Raw genomic sequence first — 15,987 nt, forward strand, 5'->3', positions numbered from 1 at the left:
AGCACAAGCATATTCAGGTCATTGTCCTGCAGAATCAAATTTGATGGACTCGTGGTGTCCAGATGGCTATAAAATGTCTTCTCTGCCAGATCCAGGTTTCTTAGCTCTCATGTGGCGAACAGAGACACTATGCAGCACTTCTTGAAATGCAGCATTGACTTTTTTTTATAAATTTAGAGTATGCAATTATTTTTTTTTCCAGTTAAGGGGCAATTTAGTGTGGTCAGCCTACCTATCCTGTGCATCTTTTGGGTCGTGGGGGTGAGACCCATGCAGACACAGGGAGAACGTGCAAATTCCAGTGACCCTGGGCTGGGATTGAACCCGGATCCTCGGCGGGTGAGGCAGCAATGCTGACCACTGTGCCACCGTGCTGCCCTGAAATACAGCATTTACTTTAATAGTTGGAAGGAGCTATCTACTAGTCATTTAAAATGGTGATAACTTGTCCATCAAACTGCATTTTGCTTTGAATCACAACGTCTTAATAATAAGGCAGAGGTGGCAGAGAAAGAAAGAAAGGAAAATAAATCCTTCACTCTGTACCCCACTATCTCGTAGTCATCCTGCCCCATTGCCCACAGTTCCATCGGCCAAGAAATGGCCTGCTCAGTCACATGAAGACTCTTGGTAGAAATTCTCGACCCTGAGTAGACAGCAAATTGAAGGGTAGCCACTGCTGCTGACTGTTCATTTTGTACTCTAATGCTGCCTGAGAGTTCTGTCAGTGACAGCCTATTGCCTAGTTCTTAAACAGATGTATCAAACTAAGTATTTTATTGAATTATATCTACTAAATATTTTGATGGAGCAATGAAACATCTTAATGATTTTATTTTCTGCAGGAGGATGTCATTAATACCCAGTGTGGGTATGATGTTAGATTGAAAATGGTAAGTGTTTGCAATTCATTTCTTGTTAAACGAAGGGTGAAAAGTTATAATTTTTCTTTTTTTCACTATTGAGGTCAAATAAACAATATTTTTTGTTAATTTAGCAAACAGATGCCTACATTGTCTTAGTCTTACAGGAAGATTGTGTGTACATATACTCTTGAAAGCAGTTTCAGGTTTCATCCTATCTACCGCTATATATATAGCATTGTTGAAAGATAATATCACATTAGCTAGAGACTTCTATCTTTTGAAAAGAAATAGGCATTGCGGTTTGGTGAACCACAAAATTCCAAGAAGCAATTTGTTTGCAACAAAATAGCAAAATTAATTGAATTAATTTTTGTTTACATTTTGTTCCACTTTAAAAAAAAAACTTTTTCCAATTAAGATGTAATTTTGCATGGCCAATCCACCTACCCTGCATATCTTTGGGTTGTGGGGGTGAGACCCACGCAGACGTGGGGAGAATGTTCAAGCTCCACACGGGACAGTGACCCGGGGCCAGGATTTAACCCGGGTCCTCAGCGGGATAGGCAACAGTGCTAACCACTGTGCCGCTATGCCTGCATGACACAAAGAATTGGATAGGAACTGACCAATCTTTTTTTTCAGTCTTTTGAAGCTGGAGGAAAGTGCAAACACAAGTAGTTAAAACAATTTAAAAAAGTTTGAACTGGAGTTGGAATTCTATAAATTTATAGAGGAGATGGGGGCATAATGGTAATGCCACTGGACTAGTAATCCAGAGGCCTAGGCTAATGCTCTGAGCATGGGTTCAAACCCCACAGCAGCTGGGGAATTTGAATTCAATAAATAAAATCTGGAATTGAAAGCTAGTTGCAGTAATGTAACTGAGCGAAAGTAACAGGGTAGTTGTTATGGGAGACTTTAACTTTCCTAATATTGACTGGAAAAGATATAGTTTGAGTACATTGGATGGGTCGTTCTTTGTACAATGTGTGCAGGAGGGTTTTCTGACACAATATGTTGACAGGCCAATAAGAGGTGAGGCCACTTTGGATTTGGATTTGGGTAATGAACCAGGCCAGGTGTTAGATCTGGAGGTAGGTGAACACTTTGGAGACAGTGACCACAATTCGGTGACCTTTACATTAGTGATGGAAAGGGATAAGTATACCCCGCAGGGCAAGAGTTATAGCTGGGGGAAGGGCAATTATGATGCCATTAGACATGACTTAGGATGTGTAGGTTGGAGAAGTAGGCTGCAAGGGTTGGGCACACTGGATATGTGGAGCTTGTTCAAGGAACAGCTATTGCGTGTTCTTGATCAGTACATACCAGTCAGACAGGGAGGAAAGGGTAGAGCGAGGGAACCGTGGTTTACCAAAGAAGTGGAATCTCTTGTTAAGAGGAAAAAGGAGGCCTATGTGAAGATGAGGCGTGAAGTCTCAGTTGGGGCGCTTGATAGTTACAGGGAAGCGAGGAAGGATCTAAAGAGAGAGCTAAGACGAGCAAGGAGGGGACATGAGAAGTCTTTGGCATGTAGGATCAAGGAAAACCCAAAAGCTTTCTATAGGTATGTCAGGAATAAAAGAATGACTAGGGTAAGAGTAGGGCCAGTCAAGGACAGTGGTGGGAAGTTGTGTGTGGAGGCTGAGGAGATAAGCGAGATACTAAATGAATACTTTTCGTCAGTATTCACTCAGGAAAAAGATAATATTGTGGAGGAGAATGCTGAGACCCAGGCTATTAGAATAGATGGCATTGAGGTGTGTAGGGAAGAAGTGTTGGCAATTCTGGACAAGGTGAAAATAGATAAGTCCCCGGGGCCTGATGGGATTTATCCTAGGATTCTCTGGGAAGCCAGGGAAGAGATTGCTGAGCCTTTGGCTTTGATTTTTATGTCATCATTGGCTACAGGAATAGTGCCAGAGGACTGGAGGATAGCAAATGTGGTCCCTTTGTTCAAGAAGGGGAGTAGAGATAACCCCTGGTAACTATAGGCCGGTGAGCCTAACATCTGTGGTGGGTAAAATCTTGGAGAGGATTATAAAAGATACGATTTATAATCATCTAGATAGGAATAATATGATTAGGGATAGTCAGCATGGTTTTGTGAAGGATAGGTCATGCCTCACAAACCTTATCGAGTTCTTTGAGAAGGTGACTGAACAGGTGGACGAGGGTAAAGCAGTTGATGTGGTGTATATGGATTTCAGTAAAGCGTTTGATAAGGTTCCCCACGGTCGGCTATTGCAGAAAATACGGAGGCTGGGGATTGAGGGTGATTTAGAGATGTGGATCAGAAAATGGCTAGTTGAAAGAAGACAGAGAGTGGTGGTTGATGGGAAATGTTCAGAATGGAGTTCAGTTATGAGTGGCGTACCACAAGGATCTGTTCTGGGGCCGTTGCTGTTTGTCATTTTTATAAATGACCTAGAGGAGGGCGCAGAAGGATGGGTAAGTAAATTTGCAGACGACACGAAAGCCGGTGGAGTTGTAGACAGTGCGGAAGGATGTTGCAGGTTACAGAGGGACATAGATAAGCTGCAGAGCTGGGCTGAGAGGTGGCAAATGGAGTTTAATGTGGAGAAGTGTGAGGTGATTCACTTTGGAAAGAATAACAGGAATAAGGAATATTTGGCTAATGGTAAAATTCTTGGTAGTGTGGATGAGCAGAGGGATCTCGGTGTCCATGTACATAGATCCCTGAAAGTTGCCACCCAGGTTGATAGGGTTGTGAGGAAGGCCTATGGTGTGATGGCCTTTATTGGTAGAGGGATTGAGTTCCGGAGCCATGAGGTCATGTTGCAGTTGTACAAAACTCTAGTATGGCCGCATTTGGAGTATTGCGTACAGTTCTGGTCGCCTCATTATAGGAAGGACGTGGAAGCTTTGGAACGGGTGCAGAGGAGATTTACCAGGATGTTGCCTGGTATGGAGGGAAAATCTTATGAGGAAAGGCTGATAGACTTGAGGTTGTTTTCGTTAGAGACAAGGTTAAGAGGTGACCTAATAGAGGCATACAAAATGATCAGAGGGTTAGATAGGGTGGACAGCGAGAGCCTTCTCCCGCGGATGGAGGTGGCGAGCACGAGGGGACATAGCCTTAAATTGAGGGGTAATAGATATAGGACAGAGGTCAGAGGTGGGTTTTTTACGCAAAGAGTGGTGAGGCCGTGGAATGCCCTACCTGCAACAGTAGTGAACTCGCCAACATTGAGGGCATTTAAAAGTTTATTGGATAAGCATATGGATGATAAGAGCATAGTGTAGGTTAGATGGCCTTTAGTTTTTTCCATGTCGGTGCAACATTGAGGGCCGAAGGGCCTGTACTGCGCTGTATCGTTCTATGTTCTATGTTAATGCTGATCATGAAACAAATCTTCGATTGTTGTAAAAACCCACCTGGGTCCATCTGCAAAGGAAATCTGCCATCCTTACCTGATCTGGCTGACATGTGACTCCAAAGCCACTCATTGTGGTTGACTCTTAGCTATCCCAGCAAGCCATTCAGTTCAAGGGCAATTAGGGATGGCAACAAACATTGGAGTTGCCAGTGTAAGAAATAATAAAGAGAAGAAAACGAGAATAAAGAAATACATTTATCCGAAACAGTTAGATAATTATTTGCAGTTTTGAACATCTCACTACAGATAGGATGGTAACATAGGGAATTAACGCCAATCTCTCCAGGATTATGCTAGAGCTGGAAGTTTAAAATTAGAAGAGACAAGAATAGAGAAGAACATTATAACGTTTTTAAAACAACATAAATCTTGATGCTGAATATGTAAAGACTACTTTTGGTTGAGAAGCCAATAACTAGAGGTTTAAAAGATTAAAAGGAGGGGGGTCTGGTATCTTTTGACAAGTATGTTGAGGCAAAGAACATTGAAGCCTTCGAGGGGAAGTTGTATGAGTATTTGAAGCAGCAGATTTTTCAGGACAGTGGCGAGGGGGTGGGGCCGGGGGGGGGGGGTGTGAGAGAGAGAGGAGGCTGGGGCTACCAATTGTTCTAGCAAAGAGATTTTTCAGTCTAAATGGCTGTTCCCTGTTCTATAAACATCTCTGGTTCTATTTCTCAAGCTCTGATCCTGGAGATACTTTTCACTCCTAGACTGAATACAATTTTAAAACAAAAGCTTCACAGTTAATAAATTAAATGAGCAAAGTATGCTATAAATGCTTTTTTTTTTCCCTAATCGTTAAACTGAGACGATTATAACTACACTATAAATATTGAGTTATCGTGGGGGCTTTTCTCTTGTTCATATGAAATATCTTGACAACTAAAACTAATCAAGTGAAGAGAATTTTTTTTCCAGTTTATATTTTTACCAAAGTTTTGAAAATATTTTTCTCTTCATTTTAATGCCTTGTGCTATGTGATTTAACCTTCTGTGAAGGTCTCCTTCTTTCTCTGTTGTAGTGAAGTTGTTTGAGGGTGCATGAGTAGCCAATTTTATCTTTTTGGGGGGAAATTCCAGGTCTTAACAGAAACCTTTCTAAAAATCCATGAGTAGGAACTGGAAGTAGTTATACCCCCTCCAAATTTTACAAGTATGAAGTGATTGAAACATAGATCTATTAGCTGGACACAACTGGCTCACAGAACCCAAGATCATTCTATTTCCAATGAAAGAACAGATCATGTTCCTATTAATGGTATTCGCAGACGGTGAAATTGATTTGTATTGTAGCGGTGCTGAATATGTCAGTAACAGATTGGAATAAAAGAAAACATAACTGCTCAGATGTCAATGCAGTTTGGGGCATAAACGCTAACTAACACCGCCAGCTTCCCTTCCAATGCATCAATCACTATCACGTACCTTCCCACCCTGGCCCGCCATCGCCTTCTCCATCTGAAACCTCACCCATTTACTGACCAGTATCACCCTCCTCCAATCAATTTCACCAGCATCTAGACAAAGTACTCTGTAAGCTTCCAGCCCGCCCCCCCCTCAGGCACAACCTATGATCCTCAAATTCTGCCTTTGTGACCTGTTCTCGAGGTCCTCTACTTTGGCTCCCAGTTCCGTGTTGATCTATGCCACCTTCCACAACTCTTCACTCATCAAGATGAACTGTTTGCTATGCCGTAACAATGCCTCCTCCACCCCTATCATTTTCTCTCCTTGTTCCCCCACCGCCATTGAAGTCTTCACCAACTCCTCTTTTATCTGGGCAAGGTTCTCACCCACCCACTCCTTAAGCGAGGACATCATCTACGTCCGATGCCTTTCAAAATGTTTTGAGAACAGCCGGTCAAACTAACCGGCCATCATTTAAGCCATCTTTTCCACCGTGATGGGGGTGGCCCCACCCGGCAAGCTCTTCCGCCATCTTTCCTCCCACTAAACGTATTGCCACATTTGATGGCGGACTTTCGCTCGTTCACTTTCTCCCTGGGTTACTTTTTCCATTTTTTGACATTCTTGAAATACCTCCGACTTTCCCACAACTTCTCACATAAAAATTTTCCCCAAAACTGGATGTAAACAGCCTAAAAAGACAACTCTGGCAGGAGCCACCAAACATGCGACCTCCACCTACATGCCGCAACCGGAAGTTCCACGGCCATATATTAAGGTTTAAAACAAATCCAAATCACAATATTGTGGCAAATGTATTGCATTGTGGTTGAGGCTCAAGACTTTCAGCTACTTTTAGTCTGGCTAATCATCTGCCTTTATATGATTTATGTTACTGTCTTTCCAGTTTCTTGACTTGTGTAAGATTATGGACAGCCCACAAACAGCTTGAGAATATTTCTTCAATTGATTTATCTTATTTACTAGATGGCATGCTTGAATTAATTGAAGGAAGCAATTGGTCCAATTTGTGTTAAAGCACGATTAATATTGTTTTCCAAGTCCCATAATGTATAGCTGAATACAAGATGTGCTTCCTCATGAACATTTTTTGTGTACTAAAAATATATCTTGTCTGTTTCTCACATCATCCCTGTCCTATAGATGATAGCTTAATTTCTGTAGTGACATGGGAGAAAAGAACCGTAAACTGAGAAAAATTGTTCATATAGAACATTACATTAAAATACACCTGGCTTAAATATTGTATAAGCCTGTGATCCTAATGTAATATCTTTGCAGAATAAATTGCTCGTCCGGACAGCATTGCATTCTAGCGTGAAAACAAACTATTTTTTTCCAGTTTAGTTTATAAACATTAATTAGCAAAGGGCCATAAGACGGCACCATTAAACTCCTCCTTAATGAAAGATTTACAGTATGTTTGAGTTCCACATGATTTTATATATTTCTTTGTTTCATTTATTCACAAATCAAACCCAACCATTGGTTTCTTATTCCTAACTGGTAGTTTAAGGTTACCTCCTTTCCTGACCCAAACTTTGGAACTGTTCGATGGATCTTTTTCCATTTTGGACCATTTTTGAGGAGAAGTTTTTCCCCAACAAAGACTGATGTTGACCTTGACTTACATTTGACACTTCCATTTCATCAGACATGTCTAATTGTTTCTGACTTGGATCTGCACTAGGTTCTAGCATGACATCGGAGTAACTGTTGGTATTCGACTTTGATCCTAACTATCTGATTCATTGGACTCATTTGATTCTTCCCACCTTCCTTCTTTTTTGTGAACCTCTGAAGGTAAACATCATCTATATGTACAAACCCAACCTTTCTGCTATCAAATATATGTCCGGGGACCACACATTTCCACGCCCCGTCCTGGTTCCCATTTCAATCACTTGTAATCATACTTCTTCACTTTAATCTTCTCATTCAACTTCAGACTTCTTTTTCTCACCCTACCCCTATCAGGACTCTCGTCTCAATTGTTTCTCTTTTACTGACTGCACTAAGTGTAACTTTCAGCAGTGAAAACCTCATTCTTCTTTGTATTCTAAGAAACAACGCAGCTAGCATTATGTTGGTAATTGTTTAAGGGGTATTACACAGAATCATAGACCCTCTGCAGTGCAGTAAGAGGACTTACGGCACATCAAGCCTGCAACATCCCTCTCAAAGAGCACCTGACTTAGGCTGACATTCCTCATCTCTGTAAACCCACCTAACCTAAGAGACTGTTTAGCATGGCCAGTCCATCTAACGTTCACCTCTTTGGACTGTGGGAGGAAACCGGAGCACCCGGTGGAAACCCACAGAGGTACAGGGAGAATGTGCAAACTCCACACAGTCACCCAAGGCTGGAAATGATCTAGGGTCCCTGGGGCTGGGAGGCAGCAGTGCTAACCACTGTGCCGCCCTTATTACGATAGGTAAACAGGAAGTTTGCCAGCCTGTGTGATACAACGGAAACGCATGTTGGATACAAATATAATAAACAAATTTGCTTCACAAGGGCATGCTCAAGAATTTGTACCGTGCAGACCATTGGAAGCAGGCTGACACAGTGGAACTCTCGAGTGTTTTATCCCATTTTCATGATTTGTATAAACTCTCATGAACCAAACTTGAGGCCTGTTCCTCTGGAAACCCATAAGCAGCAAACAACCTGCACAAAATATCTTGAGTTTTGCTGGTTAGTTGATTCTTTGGAAGCATCATATTCTGTCAAAGTGTGTAATGATTAACAATTGTTTAAAATGTATTCATTAAAGGTATGTGTGCATCATATCACATCAGAAATCACACTAACTGATGTATCCTTATGTCGATCCATGTCTACCGCACGCCATCCAATGCTACTTGGACCATGATGCCCTGCAAATTTCTATTGGGCATCCTTGAGCATCTTGTATTTTTTTTATTCTTCTCTGGGATAAGGGTGTTGCTGGCTAGGCCAGCATTTGTTGCCTGTCCCTAATTGCCCTTGAACTGGGTGACTTGCTAGCCCATTTCAGAAGGCAGTTAAGAGACAACCACATTGCTGTGGATCTGGAGTCACATGTAGGCCAGACGAGGTAAAGACAGCAGATTTCGTTCTCTACAGGACATTAGTGAACCAGATGGGTTTTTATGACAAACAACAATGGTTTCATGAAATCATTAAACTTTTAATACCAGCTTCTGGGTCTGCTTCAGTGAAAAATATTGCTCTTTTGCTTTCCAAAATTGTCTGGTTGACAGCTAGGTTATCAGGATCTTGGAGGATATTATTAGCGGTGAAAAACACCTTAAATACTCTGCATGTGCGCTGAAAAGCTCTTAAGCGTGACAGCGTTCCTCAAGTCACCCAAATAATTCTTGTTGATCCAGCCAACTTGAACACCTGTCCCATATCTGTTTACGCACACCTTTTTTCTTTAGAACTGATTTTTAAGCCTCTCCTCAACAAAAGAACACTGAAGTCCCTTTGTTGGTTAGTTAAGGACTTCTCCGATGGTGGACTTTGCCCTTTTTTGCAGCATGAGGCATGAGAACTGGCAGTCTGGCGCTAGCTGCACAGCTGGGTTTTTTGCCACATTGTGCAGCACTCTGTGCAAAAAACAAAATGCTGGCAGGGTGGGCTTGAAACAAACCAACAACGGCAGGAATCTGAGCTGGTATCAGATTTTTAAAAAAAGGGAAACTACGCCGACGCCGCAACCACCCCACACACATGAAGGACTCACCCCCACAGATAAAGGGAAACTCTCCCCAGTGGAGCTCTCCAGAGGGCCCACTCCTGCCACTTCCCTCGGCACTGCCTCGGGTACTGGGGGATGATACGATGGGGAAATCCTTTAATGACATTCTAATTTATTTAAATGAGGTTCCTGACTTTTCTGGGCAGGAACCTTGTCATTCAACGACAGGGAGAATCTGAAAAAACAAATCTCGTCAGCAAGACCCATTTTCTCTCGCGGGAATTTACGTGGGCTTTTTTCTTCAGCTGAGTAATCGATGATCTCATGCTTGTCGCCAGACTGTAATAACTTTGCAGAATAAATCACTCGTGTGGACAGGATGGAGGCCTGTCGAATTAGTTTAATACAGTTTAATTTACATCCATAAATACACAATGGCTATTAGAAGGTGCCAATACACAGTTCCTCACTTAACTTTAGGTTAAATCCACAAAACCTTCATTTGTATACAGCCTTACTTCTCAGTAATGATTAGGTTACACCAATACTTGCATTTAATGTTATTACAAAAAATGAATTCACAGAACTAAGCTAAATAATATATTTTTAAATAAACAAGCCTGACAAAAATCAGCAGAGAAGATTGTGTGATCCAGCTTATCCGTTTCTGTTTTCATCCCTTTTCCTTCAATCGCACTCTCAAAGATGTGTGTGGAATTGCAAGAAGAAATTGACATTTTCATTTTGGATCCTTTGCAACAGACAACTGTTACTTATTTACATGTTCTATTGCGTAATTTACTGATTTTTTAAAAAATTGATAATTTGATCAAACGTTTCAGACATGTTTTGACATTCCAACACAGATCATCCATCAATTCTCTTGCTGTTGTTATGATGCTGAGCATCATGGCCATTAGATCATCGCCTCATTAGTGTTAGTTGATAGAAAGGGAAGGATATTATTGAAGCATAATGCACTGTTTTATAGTTCCTTCAGACCTGTTTAGTGCCAGATAGCTAAATCTTAACCATAGGAAAAAGTGAAATGTCTAACTTTTTAGAAATTGAGGAATTCAGTAATTTATCGATTTAATTCTACTAAACTCTTGTTCTAATTACCCGGTAAGTGAACTGTTGCCAACTACAATGAATTGAGATTGAATTTGTGTTACATTGCAAGAGTCACAATCAAATCATGTACTTTTTTTTGTTGTTATAGGAAATAGATCAACAAGATTATATTTATACCAAAGGATGTGTTGGGCAGTTTGAGAAGTGGCTGCAGGAAAACTTAATAGTGGTTGCTGGAATCTTCATTGCTATTGCTTTATTACAAGTAAGCAATTTACACAAAAACACAATTCAAAAATAAAAAAGATGAAACTAAACATGTTACCCAACTTAAAAAAAAAAGACAGCTTAATGTTTGATGGGGAGGGGGACACTGCATTTATAAATTAATTTTTATTTGCATGGGCAGAATCAGTATATAGTTACATAGCCTAATGAAGTGATCATCTCAATGTTTGGTTTTCTTACAGGAATTGGAATAGTAATGAATTGTGTGTTTATTTGATTTGTTCCTTTCAGATTTTTGGAATTTGCCTGGCGCAGAATCTGGTGACTGACATTAAAGCTGTCAAAGCCAACTGGTAAAACTTTACTGAAAATTGTCAAGTCACGTAGCAAACTTTCACAAGAGATGTGGAAAGCACATTTGTAAAAGCACAGTGGATGAAAGTCATCAATATGGCACTGCCTCACCTCTGATGCTATGAGACCTGTGGATGTAAACCATAAGGCTGCTGTACAGCGATTAGATTTTTACAATAACGACAAGAAACACCTTAAATTTTGTTGATAACGGTTTTAAAGGGATCATTAGCAATTTGTAGTTTACAGATATTTTGAAATGTTACTTGTCTTTGTGTATATACTACCACAAATGTATTAAGTTTGTTATTGTTAAAGATAATGCGGTTTAGATGTTTTCTAAGGTATGGGGGGGAGGAGACAGCTAAAGGGAGATACAACTGACTCAGTTGTAGGAAACAAAATACTTTTGGGCTATTAAATAGTCCGGTCCTGTCTGTGTAATGTGAAAACTTTGCAATATTTGTAACATTAATTATCAATATTAAAAAAAAACAGTGGCAGAATAATTAGCCTATGCAGATTAAAGGTTTAGATCCATCTAGTACAAATTGATAATGTTTTTCAGACAGTGAATTCAAATGAATGTTGTTTGCACCTACATTTTTGACTACGCCTCTTTGTTATATGATAGAAAAAATGAATGGTGTTTTACCATACTGACTCTCCAGCATTAGCTTGGGTTATTGCTGATGTTTTTTTATTCCATTGAGCACCGACAGGATTCACATATTGGAAAGAAGGGCTACAAGAAGGTCAACAATGTCAGATGCTTATTAAAATAGATTTACAGATGATAAATATGTAAGTGTTACTTGTTTGTTGCTTTTTAAATAACTTTACCACATTGTTTGCACTAAAATGTCCTTAAAACTGGTGGTGCAAACTTGTCTACTCAGGAAATTTACTTTAAATTATTCTACATGGTATTAAATGCTACAATGTCGTGTTTAGTCTCCCAAGACTGCAAAATAAGAAATACACAAAAGCCCACATCTCGACTGCTACTTTTAAACAACTTGTAAATTGTCTAGAATTTGCATGAATATTTCATATTTCTGTCACTACAAGTTTTAATTTTAATAAATAGGCCCGAAATTCCCATGAATGGTGTAACTGGTAGGTTAAATCAAAATTTACACTTTTTTATGCTGATGGTGCTGAATGATATTTGGAACATAAAAAAAGTCCATCGTAAACGAACAGATTCAGCACAAGCTGTTAAGTCTCAAGGAAAGCATGTATCTGTGGTTATATTTCTTTTAGTCCTTCTTTATGCATGATAATTAAAGTTTGTAGCCATCAAACCATTGTTAATGCAAATTAGACACAACATGTTTAAGCTGACTTTATGTTCTGCTGTACTTAAAATTTATTAAAAACTTAATTTACAGCCTGGCCAGTTCTGGTATTAATGTGAAAGTTTGCCTTCTCTGGTCTTTTGTATGGTAGTGGAATCATGTTATGAGCAGCAGTAAGCAAAGCTTTTGCTGGATCAGCACAAGAAATTGAAGCAAACTTGGGGATCTCTTTAAAAATTAGTTTAAGTCACTGGCATGCAAATTTCCTCAATCCTTTGTGCTAACAAAACTATGCTTTACGAATGCTGTTTGAGCACAAGATTAGAGGAAATTTTGGACAGAAGTATTTGTATTTCATGTTTAACATTTTGCTTTTACAGTATTCGTTCCACTTTTCTAAGCAAAAATCAAGGTGGAAGCATATGTTTAAAGGAAATAAAGAAAGACAAACTTGTATGTATCTGGTGCTTTCATGACAACCGGATGTCTCAAAAGCATTTTGTAGCCAATGAACAAAGAACAATACAGCACAGGAACAGGCCCTTCAGCCCTCCAAGCCTGTACTGGTCATGATACCACCCTTGGCCAAAACCCTCAGCACTTCCTCGTGCCGTATCTCTCTATACCCAGCCTATCCATGTTTTGTTGAGATGCCTTTTGAATTCCGTTTACATATCTGCTTCCACAACCTCCCTGGCAGTAGAGAAATTAAACCCCGTTAATAAGTTTATTTGTAAATAACATCTTTCCACAACACTTTTTTACCCAAAGTATAAATTTACATTGTGGAATGTAAATTAATTGCTATTGTACTGATCTGCCTACTTTGATGAGATGTTAGAAAGTGAACGGTCGTAACTATTGCACATCTCCAGTAAACATTTAAGGTTTGACACATGAAGCTTATTATAGCTACCACTTAAAAGTAGTCATGTAAACAGATACTCCTTTCCTTTCAAAAGTTATGTTGCCTAACCAGGATCAATAAGATTAAAGAGGTAACTGCGTGGCTCAAAGGTTGGTGTGGGAGAAATGGATTTGAATTCATGGGGCATTGGCACCAGTACTGGGGAAGGAGAAAGCTGTTCCGATGGGACGGTCTTCACCTGAATCAAGCTGGGACCAGAGCCCTGGAGAATCGCAGAACTAGGGCTTTAAACTAAATAGTGGGGGGAGGGTTCAATTGTCTGGAAAATTAGAAAATCAAAGTTGAAAGAGAAGGTGAGAGTGCAGATTAGAGGACTTTAAATGAGTTAAAGGGGCCAAAGGCTCAGGAGAGGTTAGTAAGGTTTCCGAACACAATAGAGCAGAGAGTATAGAAAGCAGCAGGAATCTTAACTTCAGGCACAGCACAAAAAAGGAGACAACTATGAGAAGGGGATGGGAGCAGTCAACGCAGGACTGAGGCTGTTGTACCTACATGAGCTTGTTGCTAAATTGGTGGGCAGGAAGTTGTGGGCATCACAGAGACGTGGCTGTAAGGGGATCAGAGATGGGATCTAAATATCCAAGTATATGTGTCCTATCGAAAAGACAGACAGTTGCATTGTTAGTAAGAAATAAATAAATAGCAAGAAGGGTCGGAAGACATATAATTTGTGTGGGTAGAGTTGAGGAATCGCAAAGGAAAAACGACCCTTAAGGGTGTGAATGTAAATGCCCTCGAGCAGTAGTCAGGATGTGGGTCAGAAAATAAATCAGGAGATAGAAAAGGATATAAGAAAGGCAATTTTACAATAATCATGAGGGACTTCAATATGCAGGTGGAATGGTAAAATCAGGTTGGTAGTGGATCCCAAGGAAAGGAATATGTGGAATGCCTACGAGATGGTTTTTTTGGAGCAGCTTGTCGTAGAGCCCACTCGGGAACAAGCAATTCTGGATTTGGGGAGATGTAATGAGGCTGACTTAATTAGGGAACTTAAGGTGAAGGAACCCTCAGGGGACAGTAACCACAATATGATAGAATTCACTCTGCAGTTTGAGAGGGAGAAGCTGGAATCAGATGTAACGGTTTTACAATTGAATAAATGTAACGACAAAGACATGAGAGAGGAGCTGGCCAGAGTTGATTGGAAGGGGAGCCTAGCAGGAAAGACAGTTGAACAGCAATAGCAGGAGTATTTAGGGTTATTCGGGAGGCACAGCAGAAATTCAGCCCAAGGAGGAGGAAACATGCTTAGTGGAGAACCAGGAACATGGTTGACAAGGGAAGTCAAGAACAGCATAAAAGCAAAAGAAAAGCATACAACGTGATGAGGATTATTGGGAAGCGTTTAAAAGCAATCAGAGGACAACTAAAAAAGCAATAACGGGGGAAAAGATGAATTATGAGTGTAAGCTAGCTAGTAAAAAGAAGATTGCAAGATTTTTTTTCTCATTATATAAACGGTAAGAGAGAGGCAAGAATGGACATTGGTCCACTGGAAAATGAGGCCGGAGAATAGTAATTGGAACAAGAAATGGCAGAGGAACTGATTAGGAACTTTTCATCAGTCTTCATAGTGGAAGACACCAGTGGCATACCAGAACTTCAAGAGAGTCAGGGGGAAGAGGTGAGTAAAGTCGCCAGCACTGAGGAGAAGGTGCTGGGGAAGCTGAATGGTCTGAAGGTGCATGAATCACCTGGACCGGATGGACAACACCCCAGCGCTCAGATGGAGATAACTGAGGAGATTGTGGAGACATTGGTGATGATTTTTCAGGAATCACTGGAGGCAGGGAGGGTCCTGAGGATTGGAAAATGACTAATGTAAGAAGGGAGGGTGGCAGAAGACCAGAAATTATAGGCCGATTAGTGTGACTTCTGTAGTTGGCACGATATTAGAGTTTATTATTAAGGCTGAGATTGTGGGGTTCTTAGACGTGCATGGTAAAATAGGACTGACTCAGCACAGATTCATCAAGGGGAGGTCATGCCTGACAAATTTGTTAGAGTTCCTTCGGTTAACGGGGAAGTTAGACAAAGGAGAACCAGTGGACGTGATGTATTTGGATTTCCAGAGGCCTTTCACAAGATGCCGTACAGGAGGTTTCCAAATAACAAGAGAGCTACGATGTTAGGGGCAAGGTACTGGCATGAATAGAGGATTGGCTGAGAGGTAGAAAGCAAGAGAGTGGGGATAAAGGGGTCCCTTTCAGAATGGCAGCAGGTGACAAGTGGTGTTCTGTGGGGTCAGTGTTGTGACCACAGCTATTCATGATATACATTAATAACCTGAAGGAACAAACTGAGACCATTGTTGCTAAGTTTGCAGACAATACAAAGATATGTAGAGGGACAGGTTGTGTTGAGGAAGCAGAGAGGCTGTAGAAGAACCTGAACAGGCTAGGAGAGTGGGCAAAGAAGTGGCAGATGGAATACAATGTAGAAAAATGTAAGATTATGCACTTTGTAGGAAGAATAGAGGCATGGACTATTTTCTAAATGGGAATAGGGTTCGGAAATTGGAAGCACAAAAGGACTTGGGAGTCCTAGTTTAGTATTCTGTTCAGGTTAACATACAGGTTCAGTTGGCAGTTAGGAAGGCAAATGCAATGATAGCATTCATTTTGAGAGGGCTAGAATTCACGAGCAGGGATGTATTGCTGAGGCTGTATAAGGCTCTGGTCAGACCCTATTTGGAATATTGTGAGCACTTTTGGGCCC

General features: G+C 40.6%; 1 protein-coding gene across 2 annotated transcripts in view; it reads left to right on the top strand.

Moving 5' to 3' along the window:
* Nucleotides 1–12,435, top strand: part of LOC119965203 (tetraspanin-17) — a 62,095-nt gene extending 49,660 nt beyond the window's left edge. For both annotated transcript variants that reach the window (XM_038795641.1, XM_038795642.1), the window contains 3 exons: nucleotides 846–893; nucleotides 10,604–10,720; nucleotides 10,975–12,435. In XM_038795641.1, the coding sequence (XP_038651569.1) occupies nucleotides 846–893; nucleotides 10,604–10,720; nucleotides 10,975–11,040 (231 nt within the window). In that variant the 3' untranslated portion in view covers nucleotides 11,041–12,435. The remainder of the gene's footprint in view (nucleotides 1–845; nucleotides 894–10,603; nucleotides 10,721–10,974) is intronic.
* The last annotated feature ends 3,552 nt before the right edge of the window (nucleotides 12,436–15,987 follow it).

The sequence above is a fragment of the Scyliorhinus canicula genome, chromosome 4 (genome assembly GCF_902713615.1).
Source record: "Scyliorhinus canicula chromosome 4, sScyCan1.1, whole genome shotgun sequence".
Taxonomy (NCBI): Eukaryota; Metazoa; Chordata; class Chondrichthyes; order Carcharhiniformes; family Scyliorhinidae; genus Scyliorhinus; species Scyliorhinus canicula.